At 38.1% G+C, this 19,292-nt stretch overlaps 1 protein-coding gene across 2 annotated transcripts in view; it reads right to left on the minus strand.

Moving 5' to 3' along the window:
- Positions 1 to 19,292, minus strand: part of LOC136858798 (zinc finger protein 718) — a 115,137-nt gene that overhangs the window by 60,364 nt on the left and 35,481 nt on the right. For both annotated transcript variants that reach the window (XM_067138613.2, XM_067138612.2), the window contains exon 3: positions 14,604 to 15,082. In XM_067138613.2, the coding sequence (XP_066994714.1) occupies positions 14,604 to 15,082 (479 nt within the window). The remainder of the gene's footprint in view (positions 1 to 14,603; positions 15,083 to 19,292) is intronic.

The raw sequence follows: 19,292 nt of genomic DNA on the forward strand, positions 1-19,292 counted from the left end.
TTGGTATTTATAGCATGTTGTCCGTTAGTCCGGTCTACGGTCTGGTTCTGAGGTGGCCAAACTAGAGGGAGTCTACTGTATTTAGATGATTCTATTTAGCCAGAAGAAAACTTGGAGAAACAATGGTAACTGATGTAACAGAAATAAGGTACACTCGAAAGAGTTGAAACATACTCTGTAATTTCTTGTATGACTAAATTCAACACTCAGTTTTAGTGTGTAGCCTAATGTGTATTGAAAAGGTGGACCTACAAACACAAATTCTTTTTAAGAATTAATATTCAAGAAAAAAGTAGTGTTACAAAAATGCTGCAATATTTGGGCTAGGAAGGAGTAAAGAGACGAGATGCTCGATTAAGCAGTATATATTACAGACTATGAATCTCGTATTAGATCCCAATTGATGGTTGAACTTCTTACAAAATTATGTTGATATCCTCCTAGTCAATACTATACATCTAAATTAAGACAAAACTTTACATAGACATGCTTCAACCCGGCATAGGGTCATTCTCAGTAAGACATATATAGTGAATTAAAAACATCAGACACACAAAATGAAATGTTAGGCTGCGTGCACACCGAGCGTGCTTCACATGGTGTGTCGCGTGTTGCTCAACGCTAAACATAACCAGTGTGCTTTGTTCCTAAGCACACCGTCCACGCTCTGCTGCGCTGAACGCCTACCTTACAGCTAAAGTTAAAAATTTCATTGTTCCGTATTGAAGAATATTACAGTTAAAATTGAAATACAGTAGAACCTCGATAATTCGAAATCGGTTAATTCAAAATCCCGCCTAATTCGAAGAAGCTATCGTTCCCGGAAACATGAGATACAGTTTTGCATGTTATTTCAATTGTTTAATTCGAAATACGGATAATTCGTAATTCGAAGTACAATGTCGGCCCCATAACCGAAATTCAGACTTTTAATTCGAAACTGCCTTTACATTTTAAAACAATAGTATGTTACAGAGTAATTTCAAGTCGAAATGTACCCGCTCCGCGTCATAATAGAACGCGCGTTCCGGAACGTGGAGGGGTAGCTTTCTGCACTTACACTCACTTCGGTGGGTCTACAGTGCGCTTCATGATTGCTAAGTTGAATGAAATCGAAATTCTTTTGTGTTCAACCTTTTAAGGAACGCCGTAATATCACGCAACATGCAGTGTGCGGGAAAACAGAATCCGCGAACACTGGCGTTGCCGACAGTTGACGAAAAAACGTGGCAAATATAATAAATTCGTAGGCACCGAACAACATTGACATTGCCGGTGAAACTGCATTGTTTTATTTTAATGCGAGCCCAAACGGTCTTATGGTTTTAAAGGAGAAATTGCCAGCCGGGAAATCGTACTGTGAGGGATGGGGGTCATAAGTAGTACGTTGCAATGCACATGGAAGCGATATACTTTATCCCCTCGTCATAGGAAACTTCGATAAGCCACGATGTTTTAAGATCGTCGGGCACTTTCCATGCCATTATAAAGCATGTATAATAAAAATGCAAACAGTAAAGAAATCCAATAAATAATGCATTTGCACAGGGGAACCGGCATAATTTATCATCGTCTTTGAATTGTGCGACTTTTTTTTTTCTTTCGTTGCGTGAGGTTATGTTTGTCAGCGATTTATCCAAGTGCATTATTTGAACATAGCAAATGCACCTTGTTGGATACATTTCGGAAATAGTTTTTTGCATGGCATTAGAAAGGTTTAAACTGTGAATCGAGGTGATTGCATGTATTAGTGGGTCTTAGAATACTTCGTGACGCGGCAAGTGTTTACATTTCTGAACTACGAGAGAAGTGCCACGGCGGGAAATCGTACAAGGATAGAGTCATAGGAAAGTTCGATTTTAAGGGCATCGGGTACTTTCTGTGTAAATACAAGGCATCTAAAATGCATACAGTATAGTAATCCAATCAATAAAGCACTTGCACATGGGAGCGAGCATAGATTTCTCGTCTTTGAATCGTGCTTTTTTTTTTCTTTCTTTCGTTGCGTGAGGTTCTGTTTACCAGTGAGCTATCCGAGTGTATTATTTGAATACTGTAAATGCACCTTCTTGGATACATTTTGGAAATAGTTCTTTTTTCATGGCATTTGAAAGGTATAAACTGTGAATCAAGGTTAAATGCATGCAGTAACGGGCCTTAGAATATTTTATAACGCGGCAAGGGTTGGTACTTCTGAATTGCGGATTGGCGGTTAATTCGAAATCACGTAATTCGAAGTCCGATTTTTGAGTCCCAACGACTTCGAATTAACGAGGTTTTACTGTAATTGATAAAGAGATTCAACCTATTCAATACAAAAGAATAAGAAATGTAATGAATTACATTCTTATTTAATAATAAGTAGATGTGGTACCGGTTTTGACCCTAGTCCAGGTCATCATCAGCCGATTAAAACATGAAAACCAATGCATAGGAAAAGGAGATAAAAGATCAAGTACACTTTGGATCAGTAGAAGAGGCGATATAAAAATGAACGGGGGTAGACACTGTAAAATTCAGAAGAAGTAAAATGTAAGTCACTTCAAAGAAAACAGTGCGTAATTTTCTGAGTGGCAGTATGGCACACGCAGTGTTAGGCAAAGTCTTATAATTATAACGTTTATGAATAGCGGAGAACAGTTGAATGAGCTAGTTTTTAAACACTGTCAGGCACAAAGTCATATCATAATCGAACACATACGAAGATCCATAATTGTGCAGGAGTTGAAGATGAGTAGATCTATTGAAGTAACTTGCCAGCTCCCGGTGATCAGCACGGTATATTTAACATCAGGCACTGTGGTTTCAAAAGGCAAAGTAAAATGGAGAATAGCTTGATGATCCAGTAATTTTCTTCAGTTGCGGGAAAGTAAGTATATAGGTAAATATAATATAATTCAATATAATTGAATAGGTAATTGTGCTCCTATAGAATAAGAATTCATTACATTTCTTATTCTTTTGTATTGAATAGGATGAATCTCTTTATCAATTATTTCAATTTTAACTGTACCTTACAGCTAAGCGAAGTGCCAGACAATGCGCTGTGTTGCTTAATTGCTTAGCGTTACTTAGCTGGTTCTGAAGCTATGGAAGAAGAAATTATTCATGCAGTGTTTCAAAGAGAAAAATATGGAACCCAAGACACAAAAACTATAAAAATGTAACTGTTTTGCAAAATAAATGGACTCAAGCATCTACAACAGTTTTATCGCATTAATACAGCAAACATATACAGTAACACTACTTCTACTGTCACACTTTACTTGGCTTAACATTGTGACAGGATGAAATTGCGTATGGATTTTAGTGTCGGAAGTGTTCGAGGAGAAGCTCGGCTTGCCAGGTGCAGGTCTTCTGAATTGACGCCTGTAGGTGACCGGCGTCATGATGAGGATTAAATGATTATGAATACACACATACATCCAGCCCTCGTGCCAATGTAATTTACTAATTATGATTACAATTCCCGACTCTGCTGGGAATCGAACCCGGGACTCCTGTGACCAAAGGCCAATACAGTAACCATTTAGCCATGTAGCCGGACACTTTGTGACAAAGTGTATAGAATCTCCCAAACTCTGTCATATCGGTTTATAATTTTGCCAATGGACGGTGGTAAAATTAAGAATATCACTCTGCAGGCTAGTAGTGGGCTTAGAAGTAAACATTTCTGTTTATGAATTATATTTAGTACACATTTACTCCACTTTTGTTACGGTGATAAATTGTGTATGCTAACTGTAACGACATTGCAAAATACTATTTATAATTATTATATCAAGATCGGTAGAAATATTAAATTCAACTGCCTTGCTTTTGTGGACGATTTAGCATTACTTGCAAATACAATAGAAGAGGCTCGATTTCAAATTGAACAACTAGAAATTATAGCAAAAAAAATGGGATTACAAATTTCATTTGAAAAAACAGAAATGATGCCAACTTTTAAAGTTGATTTACCAATTATTCAACTAAACAGTAATAAAGAGATTAAAATTGTTCAGAAATTCAAATATCTTGGGGACATAATAACATGGAACACAAATGAAAAAGAAGCAATAGAACACAGAACAACTAAATTGAAACAAGCACAAAGACTTACCTGGCCAACCTATTAAAAAAAATTTCTTTCGATAAACGCTAAGCTGAAACACTATAATTCCATAGTTAAACCAGAGGCAATGTACGCTAGTGGAACTTTATTCAAATTAAATGTAAAATCTACAATAGACAAATTACAGAAAACTGATAGAAGAATTCTTAGAACTATTAATAAAAAACACCAAGTTGATAGACAGTGGAGATTGTTGCCTAACAACACTGTCTATCGTGAATGTGAATCAATAATATCTACAATGCGTAAAAGAAGAATTTCCTTTTTCTGTCACATATCAAGATTACCAGACACCAGGATATTGAAACAACTATTCGATTATTTTTTGAAAAATAAAATCAATAATAATTGGTTCAAAGAAGTTCAGGATAATTTGAAAGAATTGGGTATAACTTGGCAACAAATCAAAGACAGAAAAGAGAAGAGGATTTTGAAGAACAAAAGCATAAGTCTCAAACTAAAAACAGTTGAACGGAAACAATATACTATATCGGACACACAAAGGGCTTCCAGGTCGGAGAGGATGAGAAAGTTCTGGGAGAAGAAAAAGAAGAAATTAACTCAAATGTATTGATTTAAGTGCTCCAATGTGGGCGTAAAATATGTAAATAATAAATAATAATAAAGAGCGTGATTTAGCCGGAAATTTAATTTCCAGGTGTTTGCTGCCCGGTGCTCCTAGACAATTGGGAAAATTGATTTTCTCCCAATACTTCTCTGCTACTTGTCGTCACATTTCAGTTGAAGGGTTTGGAAGGTCAAAGGTATTTTTTTTTTCATTCTTAAGTAATCATAAAATTTATTGTGATAAAGTCTGGCATCTCTGTACAAATGATGGAATTATCCTAAAATAATTCTTCATTAACCCTTTCACTCCCAAGTATCTTTCCTGCTTATGCATGCCCCATCCCAGGTTATTTCGGATAATTTCATACTAGCTGAAATAAGCTAATATTTATTTTATATATTTTATATTTACAACAAAAATGAAATTAAAACATTATCCCTTCACATTTTCATTAGAAACTTCACTAGTGTGTGGTAAATTTTCATGCAGGGGTGTACACAAAGTGAAGCACTACACAGGACACATTCATATCTAGTTTCCTTCCACTTTGGGCTTGTCTTATTTGTCCTGGAACAAACTACACATTCTCTGGAAGGCCCTTTCTTGCTCGCTGTAACTGGTATAGGAGACATGAAGTGTTTCTCCACAAGTCTCATTGGTGGTGGATAGGATGATGGACGGCCTCCTTTCCTGGTAGTTTCCTGACGGCTGCCAAACTGCTCCAGCATTTGGCGAATGAGGTTCAGTCTAAACTCCTTCAGGGACACGTTTGATCCTGTTAGCATCTTCATTATTATGCAAGCGTTCCTAACAATAATGTCCAGAATATGAAAGAAAAGTTTTTTGTACCATTTGATACACTTTCTTCCCGACTCGAAGCTGAGCTGCATATCAGCAGAATCCACTGGTCCTATGTTTTCATTATAATGCACTATCAATTTGGGTTTTAGGGTCTGCTTATCACACTTTGTTACGATCACCATTTCACTGTCATGCATTGTTGAAAGTTCTCTCTTGTCACACCAGCGAATAAATAACAATTTATCAGTATGATGAACTTCTGTCTCTCCTTTCTTGAGTTTCTTCTCAACTGGTCCTAGCAAGTCTTGTCTGTTTCTTCTCACAGTTCCACATACATTTGTACCTTTCTCGTGGAGTTTAGCATAAAGAAATGGAGACATATACCAATTATCAATGAAAAGCTTATGCCCTTGTCAAAATATGGCCTCATCAGTGTCAAAACAACCCTTCCTGATAATCCAGCCTCTTTCAATTCCTCATAGTCAATTTCTGTACCTTTACCAACATATATGATAAAATCCAGAATATAACCAGTTTCACAGTCAGCTAACAAAAACAGTTTCAAACCAAACCTCGACCTTTTTGATGGTATGTACTGGAGGAATGGCACGCGGCCCTTGAAAAGCACTAAAGTTTCATCAATGGCAAGGTTTTCAAATGGCACTATCACTTTATTTGGATGCATCAGAGCTGTTATTACTGATCTAATTTTATGTAGCCTATCTTCAGGTGTCCTTGAAATGTAGCATTCTTAGAATCATCTGATATCTGCTGCGACACGACGTTTCAAAATATTGGAGTATTTACGAGAGGATCTAGGCTCCAGTACTCTGCAACACTGGGCTTCCTTGCATGACCCATCAACATGGTTAGAGAGAAAGAAGAAAAAAATCAATTCAGCCTCATCTTTATCGTACCATGCATTAATTTGCTGTTGTGAGACATTAGGAGTTGCCTGCACCTCACAAAAATATTTGTCTCCTTTGATATGTGGGAAAACAAATCCTTTGTGAATAACGTAATGAATATTTTGTATTCGGCAGAATGTTTGTTGAGGTTAAATTCGTCCCTAATGCCAGACTGGGTTGGGTCAAAATCACGTTTTATTGGTGTAAAATTAGCGTCATTTATCCAGGTTCTACGAGAAACTGTATGTGGTGGCACTAACCTCGGTTGTTTCCGCACCATGTGATCAGGTTGGATTTCTAATTCCTCCTCCTCCCCACCTTCAGATAAATCACTCCTATCACTTTCCACAGAATCATTCACTAATGTATCATCTTCACTATCCTCGTAATAGTCACACTCGTCATCATTACCTAAAACATCTAAAATATCACTTTCCATCAAACTTTGTTTACTAGTGCTTGTGGATGCAGCCATGTTGGGTGACTCACGACAGCTGTCAAAGAATAGGTAAGGGTTGAGACTAAATATACAGCGCTTGTAATGTGTCGAGATAGCTGTGTTCTTCTCTGAGAATTGTCAGGTGATGCCATCTCACGTTCAGCGACAGAACTGGACAATACGACTAAATTCGACACTGGGAGAGAGCGGGGCATTTGATATACGAGTTAACTCGTGGTTGGGACAGCGGAAGACACTCGGATGTTCAAGTTAACTCGGGCGTGGGAGTGAAAAGGTTAAATTCATGAACCCATTTTTGATTCTTCTTTCTAATTTTCAATTTTAGGTAACTGTTATCCATCAGTATACTGTTTCTAGTGTACTTGGATAACGGCATTAGTCTGTGACCACCTTAAAACGCCTCGTGCCAAACTAAGCTGAGTGCACGGCATAGTGTTTTCGGTGAACAGCAAGCACACCTTGCGCTGTGCATAGCATTTCGCACTACACGCGACACACTATGAGAAGCACACTCGGTATGCACACGGCCTTAGTTTTAAAAGTTTTTTATTAACCCTAAGATTACTCAGCTCTTATATGAAGAACATAATCACTAAGCATTCATCTACAAGACTAAAAAAAAAACTTCCCTAACTCTTACAAATGCCTCTTCTGGCAGGACCTAGTGTTTACAGAGCACTACGTCCTCTGGTATAGGCTAGAGCAATTTTGTTACTTTCATTGATCTGTCTTTGTCTTATCCTTGGCTTTGACAATATGAAAGTGACCGAGGTATGAGCGATGCTAGTAATGCCTTTCCTTATGTAGCCAGTCCCTGCTATGAATGGTGTGAAAATGTTGCTCATAGGGTCAGTTGGTGCATGCATTTCAGTGGGCTTGGCAGACTGATCTGTAATCGCAATTCCTGGCTCGGTGAGGAAAGCAACGGGAAACTACCTCACTCCTCACTTCCCTAGTATGCCTCTTCAGTGATGCCCAGGCCATTTATGACAGCTGATGGTGGAGCTGTTGAGGATCCAACCAGCCTTAGGGCTGTGGACTGAACATACATAAAACTCTTACAATTACTTTATTTAAAACTTAATAACTAATCCAGCACGTAATACATTCTATATACAGACAGATTTTTCCATTTTTCACAAACTCTTGTCATTTCAACACTCGGCACACGTTGTTGATCGGTAGTCACTGCACATGGCTCGATTGCAAACAGTACAATAAAACCGTATCATTCTTCGTAGCTTTGAGTGACAAAATGCACATATTTTCTTTTTGCCAAGTTGTGCTCGGTCTGGCCTGTGTACTATATTGTTTTCATTGAGAATCTCGCAGATCATAGCATGTAATGACCGCTGCAAAGTTGGTTGCATAGGGCAGAGCTGGAGGTGAGGTCTAATCAGGACACCGCTTAACCCTTTGGGCTACCATTAGTTGTGAAAGGAAACATTCCCTTGTATGAATGTTCAGTCAGTCAGCACTAACACTGGTAGGATTCGCAACAGCTCTGCCATCAGCTGTCATAGATGGCTTAGGCATCACTGAAGAGGCATACTAGGGAAATGAGGAGTGAGGTAGTTTCCTGTTGCTTTCCTCACTGAGCCAGAGTTGCTATTAGATATCAGTCTGCCAAGCCCACTGAAATGCATACACCAACCGACCCTATGAGCAACATTTTCACACCATTCATAGCAGGGACTGGCTGCATTAGGATTGGCATTACTAGCATCGCTCATACCTCAGTCATTTTCTTACTGTCAAAGCCAAGGATGAGACAGATCTATGAAAGTAACAAAACTGCTTTACATACCATTTATTTTTCAGCCACTTTAACATAAATTTGACTATTCTCATAAGGAAACTTAAAGACACACACTACAATTTTTTTAAAGTTTTATAATGCTTTTATGGTTTGGAGAAGTCAGTTTTTGTATGGCACACCAAGAAACAGGTATCATGGAGGGCAACCATGCATTTGACACATTGAAAAATAGTTTCCTTCCGTAGACCCTGCGCGTAATACACCTTGCATCGCTTGGATGGTACTAATTTCTTCTCTGTAGGGGCAATTTTGGATGGAAAGTGCCCAGAATGCACATACTTCCTTATGAGTGGGAAAGACGCCAGTCGCTGATCATGAAGAGTTGATCCCACCCATTCCACCATTATAATCGACTGCCAAGTTGTGTTTCAGCTTCTTCTTCCCTCATTTTGATTGGACTGTAACAAAATCTGGTCTACCGTGCTGAGTTAACAAACAGTGTACAGGCTTTTCGTCAATCCATTTTACGGCTAGGATTTTGTTCCCTGAGGCGAAAGTAAGTTCACCCTTCTTCACCTGTGTCTCCTTGAATTTAGGAGGCATATATTTCCTGTTTGCCCTAACTGTGCCAATAGCATGTGTGTTATGTCCCAGGAGAATCTGGTACCAAGACGGTGAACTCTACCAGTTATCCATGTAAAAAGTTCTCCAGACACCCAGAAGATCCTTACGCATATCAATAACAATCCTCTCACTAACAAATACATTATAGGGAGATCCTCACTCATAATCCTTCTCAGAATATATTTTGAAATTCCAGCAATAGCCATTCTCTGAAGAGCAAACTTTGTACACTTTGATACCGATTATATTGAACGAACGACATTCTACCTTTCAATTTCATCATCGATTCATCAATGCAAATATTTTCTCCTGGAGTATACACAAACTTGAATCTGTCCAAAAGTAAATCTCTAACAGGTCTAACCTTCCTTAGTTTGTCATGCTTTGATTCGGAGGAGTCCGTACTAAAATGCAAGAATTTGTTTATAGAAACAAAGCGTTTGAATGGCATGGTTTCACTAAATATGGGAGTTTCTATTACTCTACGTTTCGAGCAGTTATCTTGCATTGCAGGCTTTTTGTCTGTGACTAGAATACACAGAGCAAAGTGAGCATTTTAGCTCGTCTATAGTAACAGGAAACCAACGTTTTTGTTCGTAAGTATTACTGGTTTCAAGGGGAGCAGATAAATGAGCAAGAAATGTACAGGCATAAGCATTGGTCTCCCTTACAATGTGATCCCAGAACTGTGGGATTAGAAATTCATTCACTACGTCAATTTCTTTTGGATTATTCCCCAACCTCCTCCCCACTATAGAGTGAATTTCAGAAACTGGTTTGCATGTTACAGAAACAGGCTTATTGTCAACAAGGTCCCACTTCCAAGTATCATTACTGGAGTTCTCACCCACTCTTGTTGCATTCTGGTTTTGTCCCGTAGTTTCAATTGGCACTATCACCCTGGAACTGAAGTCGAAATTACTTTCATCACTATCAGTTGAAGAAGAAGACGTATTTTCACTCTCCATAGATTCGTTTCTACTTTCAACATCACTATTTTCAAGCCAGTTACGAATAGTCATCATGATTGTTTACAAATAGCAGCAAATTGAGGTGCTTTTTATTTTCCGTATTTCAGCTCAGAATTACGATTTACACAGAGAAAAAAGCTTCAGGTATCATCTGAAATTTATTGGGTAGGCTACAAAAGAAATAGAATAAATCTCTCTGGCCAGCAAATCGTGATAATGAACTTATAAATATTCCGTACACCAGGACGGAGGTGTCCGCCAAAGTATATTATCACCTTACGATCGCAGGACGGAAAGTTCCGTCAAAGTATGGCAATGGGTTAACTGTTGCACGAATGCCCTTCTTGAGATAGGTTTTTCTCCCTTTCGGAGGATGTTGTGGCAGAACAAAATATATTCATTCACTAAGAACATGTTGATCATCGTGAAGAATACACACAGAGGCCAGCGCTGTGTCTTTCTACTGCAGTTCATGCTGCAACACATTTGTACGAAAGAGTCTGTTACACCTTTTGTTTTGTTATAAAATTCAATTGCTGCGGGTTTGTTGTTGTTACCCCTTATTTCTATGTCCTCGTGAGTAGTGGATAGCAGAACGACTTTCCCCTGCTTTGATTTGTACAATACAAGAGTTTTTGGCCCAGCAAAACAAAACACTGACGTGCTGATTTTTCGCCTCTTCACTTCAAGGAGCTCAGGAGGTATCTCGCGTTTATTCTTTTTTATTGTTCCTACAACTGTTGGAGATTAAGGTGGTTTCGAAAGGTCTTCAGCTAGTGGGATGGAGGTAAACCAATTATCCATGGTTACATTCCTATTCGAACCATGGATGGTCACAGTCAGTTCTTTTACGAAATAACGAGCGAGAGGTTGACCAGACGTATTCGTATTTTCCCCCAAATATGGCTTAGCATCAATCATATATTTGGTCTCAATGTCGTTCAACATAACAATCTTAATTACATATTTTGTTGGTTTGTTGGGGATGTACATCCTGAAAGGACATCGTCCACGAAATCCAACGAGTTGTTCATCAATGGTTGTGTAACTTCCTGGCTTGTATGAGCCTCGACGGTTCTTGATAAACTCATCCCACACTTCTCGAATGGCTGCAAACTTGTCACTCGCCCGTCTCTCTACCTTAGTAGATTTATCATCGAATCTAAGACACTTCAACAGAAAATCAAAAACGCTCACTTGACATTGTCTCCGTATTTCTGAAACCACAGAAAATTGGATCAAACAGCTCTCTTGTAGGTAGACAATTGGTTTTCATGGCTGCTGATAACACAAGTATGTATACCAAAACGAGCGTTGATTTATTTCCCACTTGTTTGAGAAACTGTTGCACTAGCTGCAGCGTAGTTACAACTCTGAACTTGTATTTCCTCATTCGTGTGTTATACCAGTTTATCTAAAACAAAATCGTTAAAGAATAAAGAAAACGATTCCATGGGTGTTGAAACATTTCTGGCTTCTCCCAAAGGGGTTTGCTTTATATGAATTATGTTCCTGGCGGGTGTCCAGGTATTACAGTTTCTCGATGGAAGCACTGACCATTTGCGTTTATTTCTCCCTCGTAGATTGGTCTTATTAAGGACTACAACATTCAGATGCCTAGCACTGGAAACAATTGGGTTTGAATTGCTACTAGTTGAATCAAGGTACTCATCAGAGTATGTTGGTTCAGGATCATATCTTCTCTTTCTTCCCGGCTCGTCAGAATCATAGGAATCATCTAACTGTGGGTTATATTCTGGATCAGATTCTCTGTCAATTAATTCGATGTCGTTCTCTTCAAAGACATCCTCTGGTTCACTGCACGTCTCTCCAGTTATTGCTGTGTTGTAACCTGTGTCATCTACTTCTGTCAAAAGTGTGTGTGGGTCATCTCTGATATTCTCTGCCATCTGAAATGTATTTCAATTTCCTGGACTGGATTCCCAATTTCAACACACAATTACAGCTAATGAGAACGTAACAATGAAACTATATATTGCAATGTAAATACATAAATACATAAATAAATAAATAAATAAATGTAACGTTGCCATTGATGCTTTCACGGCCCATACTTATACACATGATACTGCATAAGCTTTTGGGCTTATGCCGTGTCAAGAAAATAAGGTGAAATTCTTTACGTTTTGCAGAGAACTGTGCTCTGCGTCCTCAGAAGAAATCTTGACTGTCCATGAGAGAGGCTTTTTAAACAATGACTCTTTAAAATTTAGACGTTTTAATAGAAATGGAATGTTCATTCGCCACCAGATGGTTCCCAGGACGTGGCAAAACGTTAGCGTTCGAAGCGGAAGCTGACCGAACCATCAGAACAGTCTAAGCGGTTCACGTAACGTGTGTACGTAACATACGACATTGACAGGTGTATTATATAGACACAAGCCTGGAAAGAAACATCTGGCGACGAGGAACGTACGAATTTGGAAAACACCGAGACGAAATAACAATAGTGAAAGGACAGGGAAGGGAACTACCTACGTAAATTCTTAATGGCTGGCAACCAGGTATTACTTAATTGATAGCCGGTGTCTCTCTTGAAAATGTTAGGATTTCTACGTATTTCCACAGCTTCACGTATAATCCTGAACCTGTAGTGTCTAGTGTGGGTAAGAGCTTGAGCATCTTGGAACATGACATCATGACCCGATGATAGAGCGTGCTCAGCTGTTGCCGATTTGTCTGGTTGGTTGAGACGAATATTACGTTCGTGTTCTTTGATATGAGTACCAACGGACCGGCATGTTTGGTCGATGTATACCTTACCGCAAGTACAGGGAAATTTGTATACTCCAGGATGTAAAAGTGGGGACAATTTGTCCTTGGTTTTACTCAGACTGTGAGCAATTTTAGTGGCGGTGCCAAACACGGTTTTTATATTGTGTTTGTGGAGGACCTTGACAATTCGATCTGTGGTGTTGTGAATGTAAAGCAAGTAGGCTGTTCCCTTCACTTCTTCCTTCTGTGAGCTTTGCTTGGTCATTTCTCTGGGATGCAGGGCTCTATGAATCTGCAAATCACTGTAACCATTACCCTTGAACGCGACTTTGAGAGTGTCCATCTGCACCTGGATATGTGACGGTTCACAAATTCGTCTCGCCCTCTTGGCGAGTGTCGTGAGAATGCCTTGTTTTTGTGCGTTGATTATGCAGGAAAATACGGTAGTTTCCTTTATCAGATGGTAAAATGAACAGAAATTTACAGGTATCTCTGAACACCTGCAGATAATGTTTGTTATATTTTTTGGCCATAACAAGAAAAGGAAATGCCAGAAAATATCACTGACACAACCCCCTTGAAAACATTCAACTTTATGCACTTAAATACGCGAAACTACCACATACAAAACAATTCAATATGTCCCATACATTATTAACATACGACTTTGACAGAGGGAGAAAGCATAGAAATGCAAGAAAAAACACGTGGCCTACAACTCTGACGAAACAACACACAGGAACGATGTTAACAGCGTGCGAACAACACAATAACAAACTCATTCTTTCGTCCCGATCAACTGAGTCGTTAGCGCGTGCTAGCCTATTGCTTGCAGGATGATCGCCGCCCCGAATCCCCAGCTGTATCAAGCGCACACACTGCTGTGGTGAGCGGGAAACGCGATACACGAAGGCGACGGACGAAACACTCACGAAATAAAGTATCCTTGAAAATGAGGTTTTGTAAATTACACAAGCACATAAGAATTTATCCTTTATCCTAGGGGAAGAGTATTGGCCGTATTAGAGGTTATATTAGTAAAAAATCGGAAGAAGTATAAATCGGAAATCGAGTTTAAAGTTGATGAAGTTGGAATTCAAGGTACATATTAGGGTAAATATCCATTTACAGGAAGAGGAATTAGGGATTGGAATAATTTCTCAAGGGAGATGCTCGATAAATTGAAATAATTTAAGAAAAGACTAGGTAAACAACTAATAGAGAATCTATGTATAGACTAGAAAAGTGTTCCACCGATCAATACTTATTTATTGTAAATAGATTTTACACTAGTACTGGTTTCGGCCTTTTATGGCCATCATCAGCTAGTTAGTGTAAAATCCATTTACAATAAATAAGTATTGATCGGTGGAACACTTTTCTAGTCTATACATTGAATCCAATCAATACGGAAAATGAAACTTATAAATAATAATAGGGAATCTGTCAATAGCGTGGTAGCCCTGCATGCAAATCAGTAGTGAATGATTGATTTTAACTCCTTTCAATGATTAGCATAAATGTGAAAACAGTAGCTTTGATGTTATAATAAAGCTACTAATAAGAATATGCATTACCCTTTTAAAAATGCAAAGTACTTTCAAGTGAAAATAAATTACCTAACTGTAGTTACAACTATCCGAAATAGAACACACATACCTTGCACCATGTATCAAACCATTTGAAGAATTCTCATCCACAACTGTGGAGGCATTACTCTCTTTTGCTGAGACATCATGTGAAGTTTGAATGTCTTGAATAACTCTAGCACTGCCTTCATCTGCAGTTGTACTGAGAGAAGTCTGTCCACAACGATCACGTATGCTACTATACGTCGTTTTTACTGAAATGGTGTGTGAAGTCTGTTCACTACAAAATGTAGAGATATCATTCTCTTTTTCAGAAGCATTGTGTACATTCTGCATGTATGGAAAACTTGTGCTGCTCTCTTTCTCCAAAATACCATTTAAAACCTGGTCATCTTGAAAGACAGCACTATTGTCAGGTTCAGTAGTCTGAGCAGAATGTTCGTAAGAAACATGTCCAAGATCACTGTAATTTAAACACTGCTGAATATCTTCACAACTGATAGCAATGGGATCTTCAAGTGCTTCCGGTTTCAGCATATCTTCTTCAGGCTAGAACAGGAAACAGAAAATGACACAAAAATCACATTATACACTGGCCCAAACATTTAAAAAAAATAAAAAATAAAAAAAAATAAAAAAAACTGAATAGGAAACTAACACCACTATAGAGGCAACTTTTGTTTAGGGAGGTGTTACAGGCTAATAATAACCATTCAAGAGATAAGAGACCATACACACCAATCCATGAGCCGCTTTTCAATCCTACGTGCTAGGCACTGATTTCACTGCACATGCAGGAAATGAAATCTTTCTAAGTATTAACCTTTTTGAGTGCCGCATGCTATTACGGTTTTCCTACTGCTGAGCGCCAAGGCCAGTTTCTGTTTTTTGCAAGCTTTTGTTTGATCACTCACAGTTCAGCTGTTATTGTAGATAGACACTTGAAATTTTCGTCTTTTTTTTTTTACTAATATGATTCCCTATGCAAATAAAGCCTTACTCAGTTCACTTATGAGCATTAGTAAACATTAGACAGCCAAAACCCAAAAATATTAATTTAAAAAAAAGTTCAGCAATAAAATTTAGGTAGAACACAATTTCTTTATACATCGCAAACATATTTATTGAATAATACACCCAATAATGAATTGTTGAAAATGTCATTCATTTTGTAACTAAAACAAATCTGTAGTAAAAATAATTAATTTACATATCCAAATGAGCCAAAAATTCAAGTCTAATTACACTAGTTTGGATGATATGTCAATACTTACAAAATACTGTACAAACTTCTGTTACATAACACTTACATAACATACTACAAATAATAATAATAATCATCAAATTCAGTACAAGTATATTTTCCAAGACCTCTCAAACACACTTATGTTTTGTCGAGCACAATGGATACATAACCATTTTCATAGCAATAAATTAACAAGTAAAAGATCAAGAGCAACTAGACACAGAGCGGACAAGTTGCACAAGCGAGTCTGCTAGTGTTGTTGCCGTGTCAAGTAAAGCGTTTCAATAAATATGTCTGCTGATTGGACTGATATGCTGAAACAATGGCCTTGAAAATAAAAGAGTGTGTTTACTGCATAAATAGGGAGTCTTTAACTAACTATAATGGGAAATTCTGAAAGGAAATGACTGTTACTTTTAGTAATAAAAAAATAAATACTGAATGTCCTTCTGAAAGGACACTGGCATTTTTCAGATGAAAATCAAACGGGCTTTCAAAAGGACATTGGCGCTTAGAGAGTTAAAAGCTTTTGTGATACCAGAATGGAAGCAACGGATGGTTACCAAAATGCAGTATAATTTTTGTCACAACTAACAAAATTTCTTCTGTTTTTCTCTCACATTTATTCGTTGAGTAAAGATACCTCTTAGCTGAGAAGACGCTGTGTTAATCAAGGATTGCAGAAGCATTCCTTATGTCACTAATGTGATTGGTGCATCATTTGGAAGTGTCCAGAGTGCTCTGTGACGATTCTGCCAAGTTGGTACCAATTAGGGATGACATGGATCAGGCCACTGGAAGTTTAAAACTGTCGGGGATGATAGATTTCCGGTCCCTTCAGGTCTCGCTATATCACCACACCACTACAGTTCAGGTCATACATCGTCTCACGGCAGTAAGTAACGTCACTGTAAGTGAGAGGGCTGTAAGATGAAGACCTCTGGAAGCAAGTCTGAGGTCAAGAAGACCCGCCAATGACGTGCAGCTTACTCCCCCAGCAACAAACAGTGTGATTAAAATTTGTGCATCAATTCTGGCACTGGACTATGGACCAGTGGTCAATGGTGCCCTTCACAGTCTCCGGTCACCTAACAGTAGAGAAAGAGAGAGAGAGAGAGAGAGAGAGAAAGAGAGAGAGAGAGAGAGAGAGAGAGAGAGAGAGAGGAGAAGGACTTGGAAGAGTTATTTCCCTTGTAATATCAGCCAGGACCCCTGTGACCAAAGGCCAGCACGCTAACCATTTAGCCACGGAGCTGAACACCGATACAATGAGAAGGTGTGAACAGAACATGTAATCCCCTTTGTTCCAACAGAGCATGTAATCCCCTCTGTTCCATTCATCGGCAAAGACATCATGCTGATGCACGAGAATGCCAACCATGTTGCTCGTTGCGATTTCTCACTGCATCGGAATACAAACCCTGAACTAGCCAGCCATTACAGTGTTCTCCCCATAAACTTTCATCAGCCAGGTGGCAGCAATGAGTAACCGGGCAGGGAAAAGTACGTAAAAAATGAGTAAGATAAAATTTCAATTTCTTTCTTTCAGGGCATTAATAATAATAATAATAATAATAATAATAATAATAATAATAATAATAATAATAATAATAATATTACTACTATGGCCTCAGCTACTATGCGCAAACATTTTAATCTGACGCCATCTGACTGCTTGCTCGTCAATTTCGATGTTCCAGTTTACTCTAGGCCTACTAGATGGCAGAGTAACTCGAATCTCTCCTGGGCATCTATGACTGAGTTTTAATTAATATTGTTGGGTAAACACCAAAGATCTTTTACATGCCGAAAACGTTCGACATGGAATGTCGTCCTACAAAAATGCGACTACCTCTGCCGGGTCCGAACCTGCTATCTTGGGATCCAGAGGCCGACACTCTACCACTGAACCACAGAAGGTATTAACAGTAATATCAGACAGGTAAACATTAACTGCAAAACTGAACTATTTTAGTGTTATTGTCACGAACAAGATGTAACAGAGCATTATGAACTTCTAGTGTTCTACTGGTCGTTCATTACCAAACACCAGGGCAATTCCATGCTAATCCAAACACTGTTCACGCCCGACACTATGTTTTAGTCAAGCTAAACATTTAAACTCCTCTGTAACTGAAGCAATTATGCTGACAATAATGAAGATTTATCATTTAAATAAACACTTTTACAGTATTTACATTTTAATTTGGAGCACTCAATGATCGAAAAGTGTATTCATATTATGTAACTAGCACGTATCTGGGTTAGGTTGGCCGGACAGTCTGTAAAAATGGCAGGGCGGTGCGCCCACTAAAATGGTCCTAGGGAGAACACTGCATTATTATTATTATTATTATTATTATTATTAACAAATACATCACATATAATAGGAATCAATCGAGGGATGTTCCACCATGCAACACTTTATATAATACGTAACATTTATTAAATGAATACTGGTTTCGATTCCCTTGGAATCTGCCTTAAAACATACTTAAAATGGTTGACATTGGTTATATGTCATAAAAACACGTTAACATTCAAAGAACGTCCTAGGATCCAGGTCACAGATAATTGGAGTGCATTTGTACAATGTTGTGCAGAGTTTTGAAATAATACATAAAAACTTGACATTGACGATGTTATAAAGTTCTTATGTTGTTGCTGTGGACATAAAAGCATATGTCAAAAATGTTCATATATTCGTAGTTGAACAGTCAATGAAAAATAAAAAACGTGTGTCAAAATTTATGATCTTGCTAAAGTGCTGATGTTAAGGCAGTTTGGCGAGGAGTTGGCGCGAACGTTCTTCGTTGTTTTGTAACAGCTAATGTATTTTGAAAATATCATTGTTGATGTTGTTGTTGAAGGTAAAAAGTTAAATAACGGTATGGCCTTGGTTGTATAGCACAGTAGTCACAAAAGGTGGACGTTCCCTTACTCCTCGCTCTTGTTACCCTGCTGCTAGGAAAGCTGGAGGTGCATAAATTATGAAAGTATATCACAATGGGGAAATATCCTGGTGGCAATGATCAGTTATAGTAGTATGATGATAAAGTTAAGTTAAAACATAATTAGACAACATGTCATTCTTTGTATAATAGTGTGTATTTTTACAGTGTGTATTTTACAGATATGTTATAGTATTATAATTTATATTGTAATTGTAGTTTATTTGACAGACTAAAAAGTTTTTGTTACATTTACGGCTTACAATACTACAGTTTGAGCTTACTACTAGCTTAACATTACAACACTGTCAAATGTAGCTCAAGTATTTCAAAATTTTACACTATGACGTACAGTAGATTGAGCGGTCCAATTACAAACATAGCCCACATCTTAATCGCATGGAACATCTATGAGAGATGCTTGGGCAAAATGTTCGTCATCAAAATTCAGTGTCCCTTTAATTCTATTCCATGAAATTCAGTTATACTGCAAAATATTGCAGCGTTTTGTAATATGTCATAAAAGACTGTAAAAAGAACATACATACATCTTCATCATAGA

The sequence above is a fragment of the Anabrus simplex genome, chromosome 1, assembly GCF_040414725.1.
Source record: "Anabrus simplex isolate iqAnaSimp1 chromosome 1, ASM4041472v1, whole genome shotgun sequence".
NCBI lineage: Eukaryota > Metazoa > Arthropoda > Insecta > Orthoptera > Tettigoniidae > Anabrus > Anabrus simplex.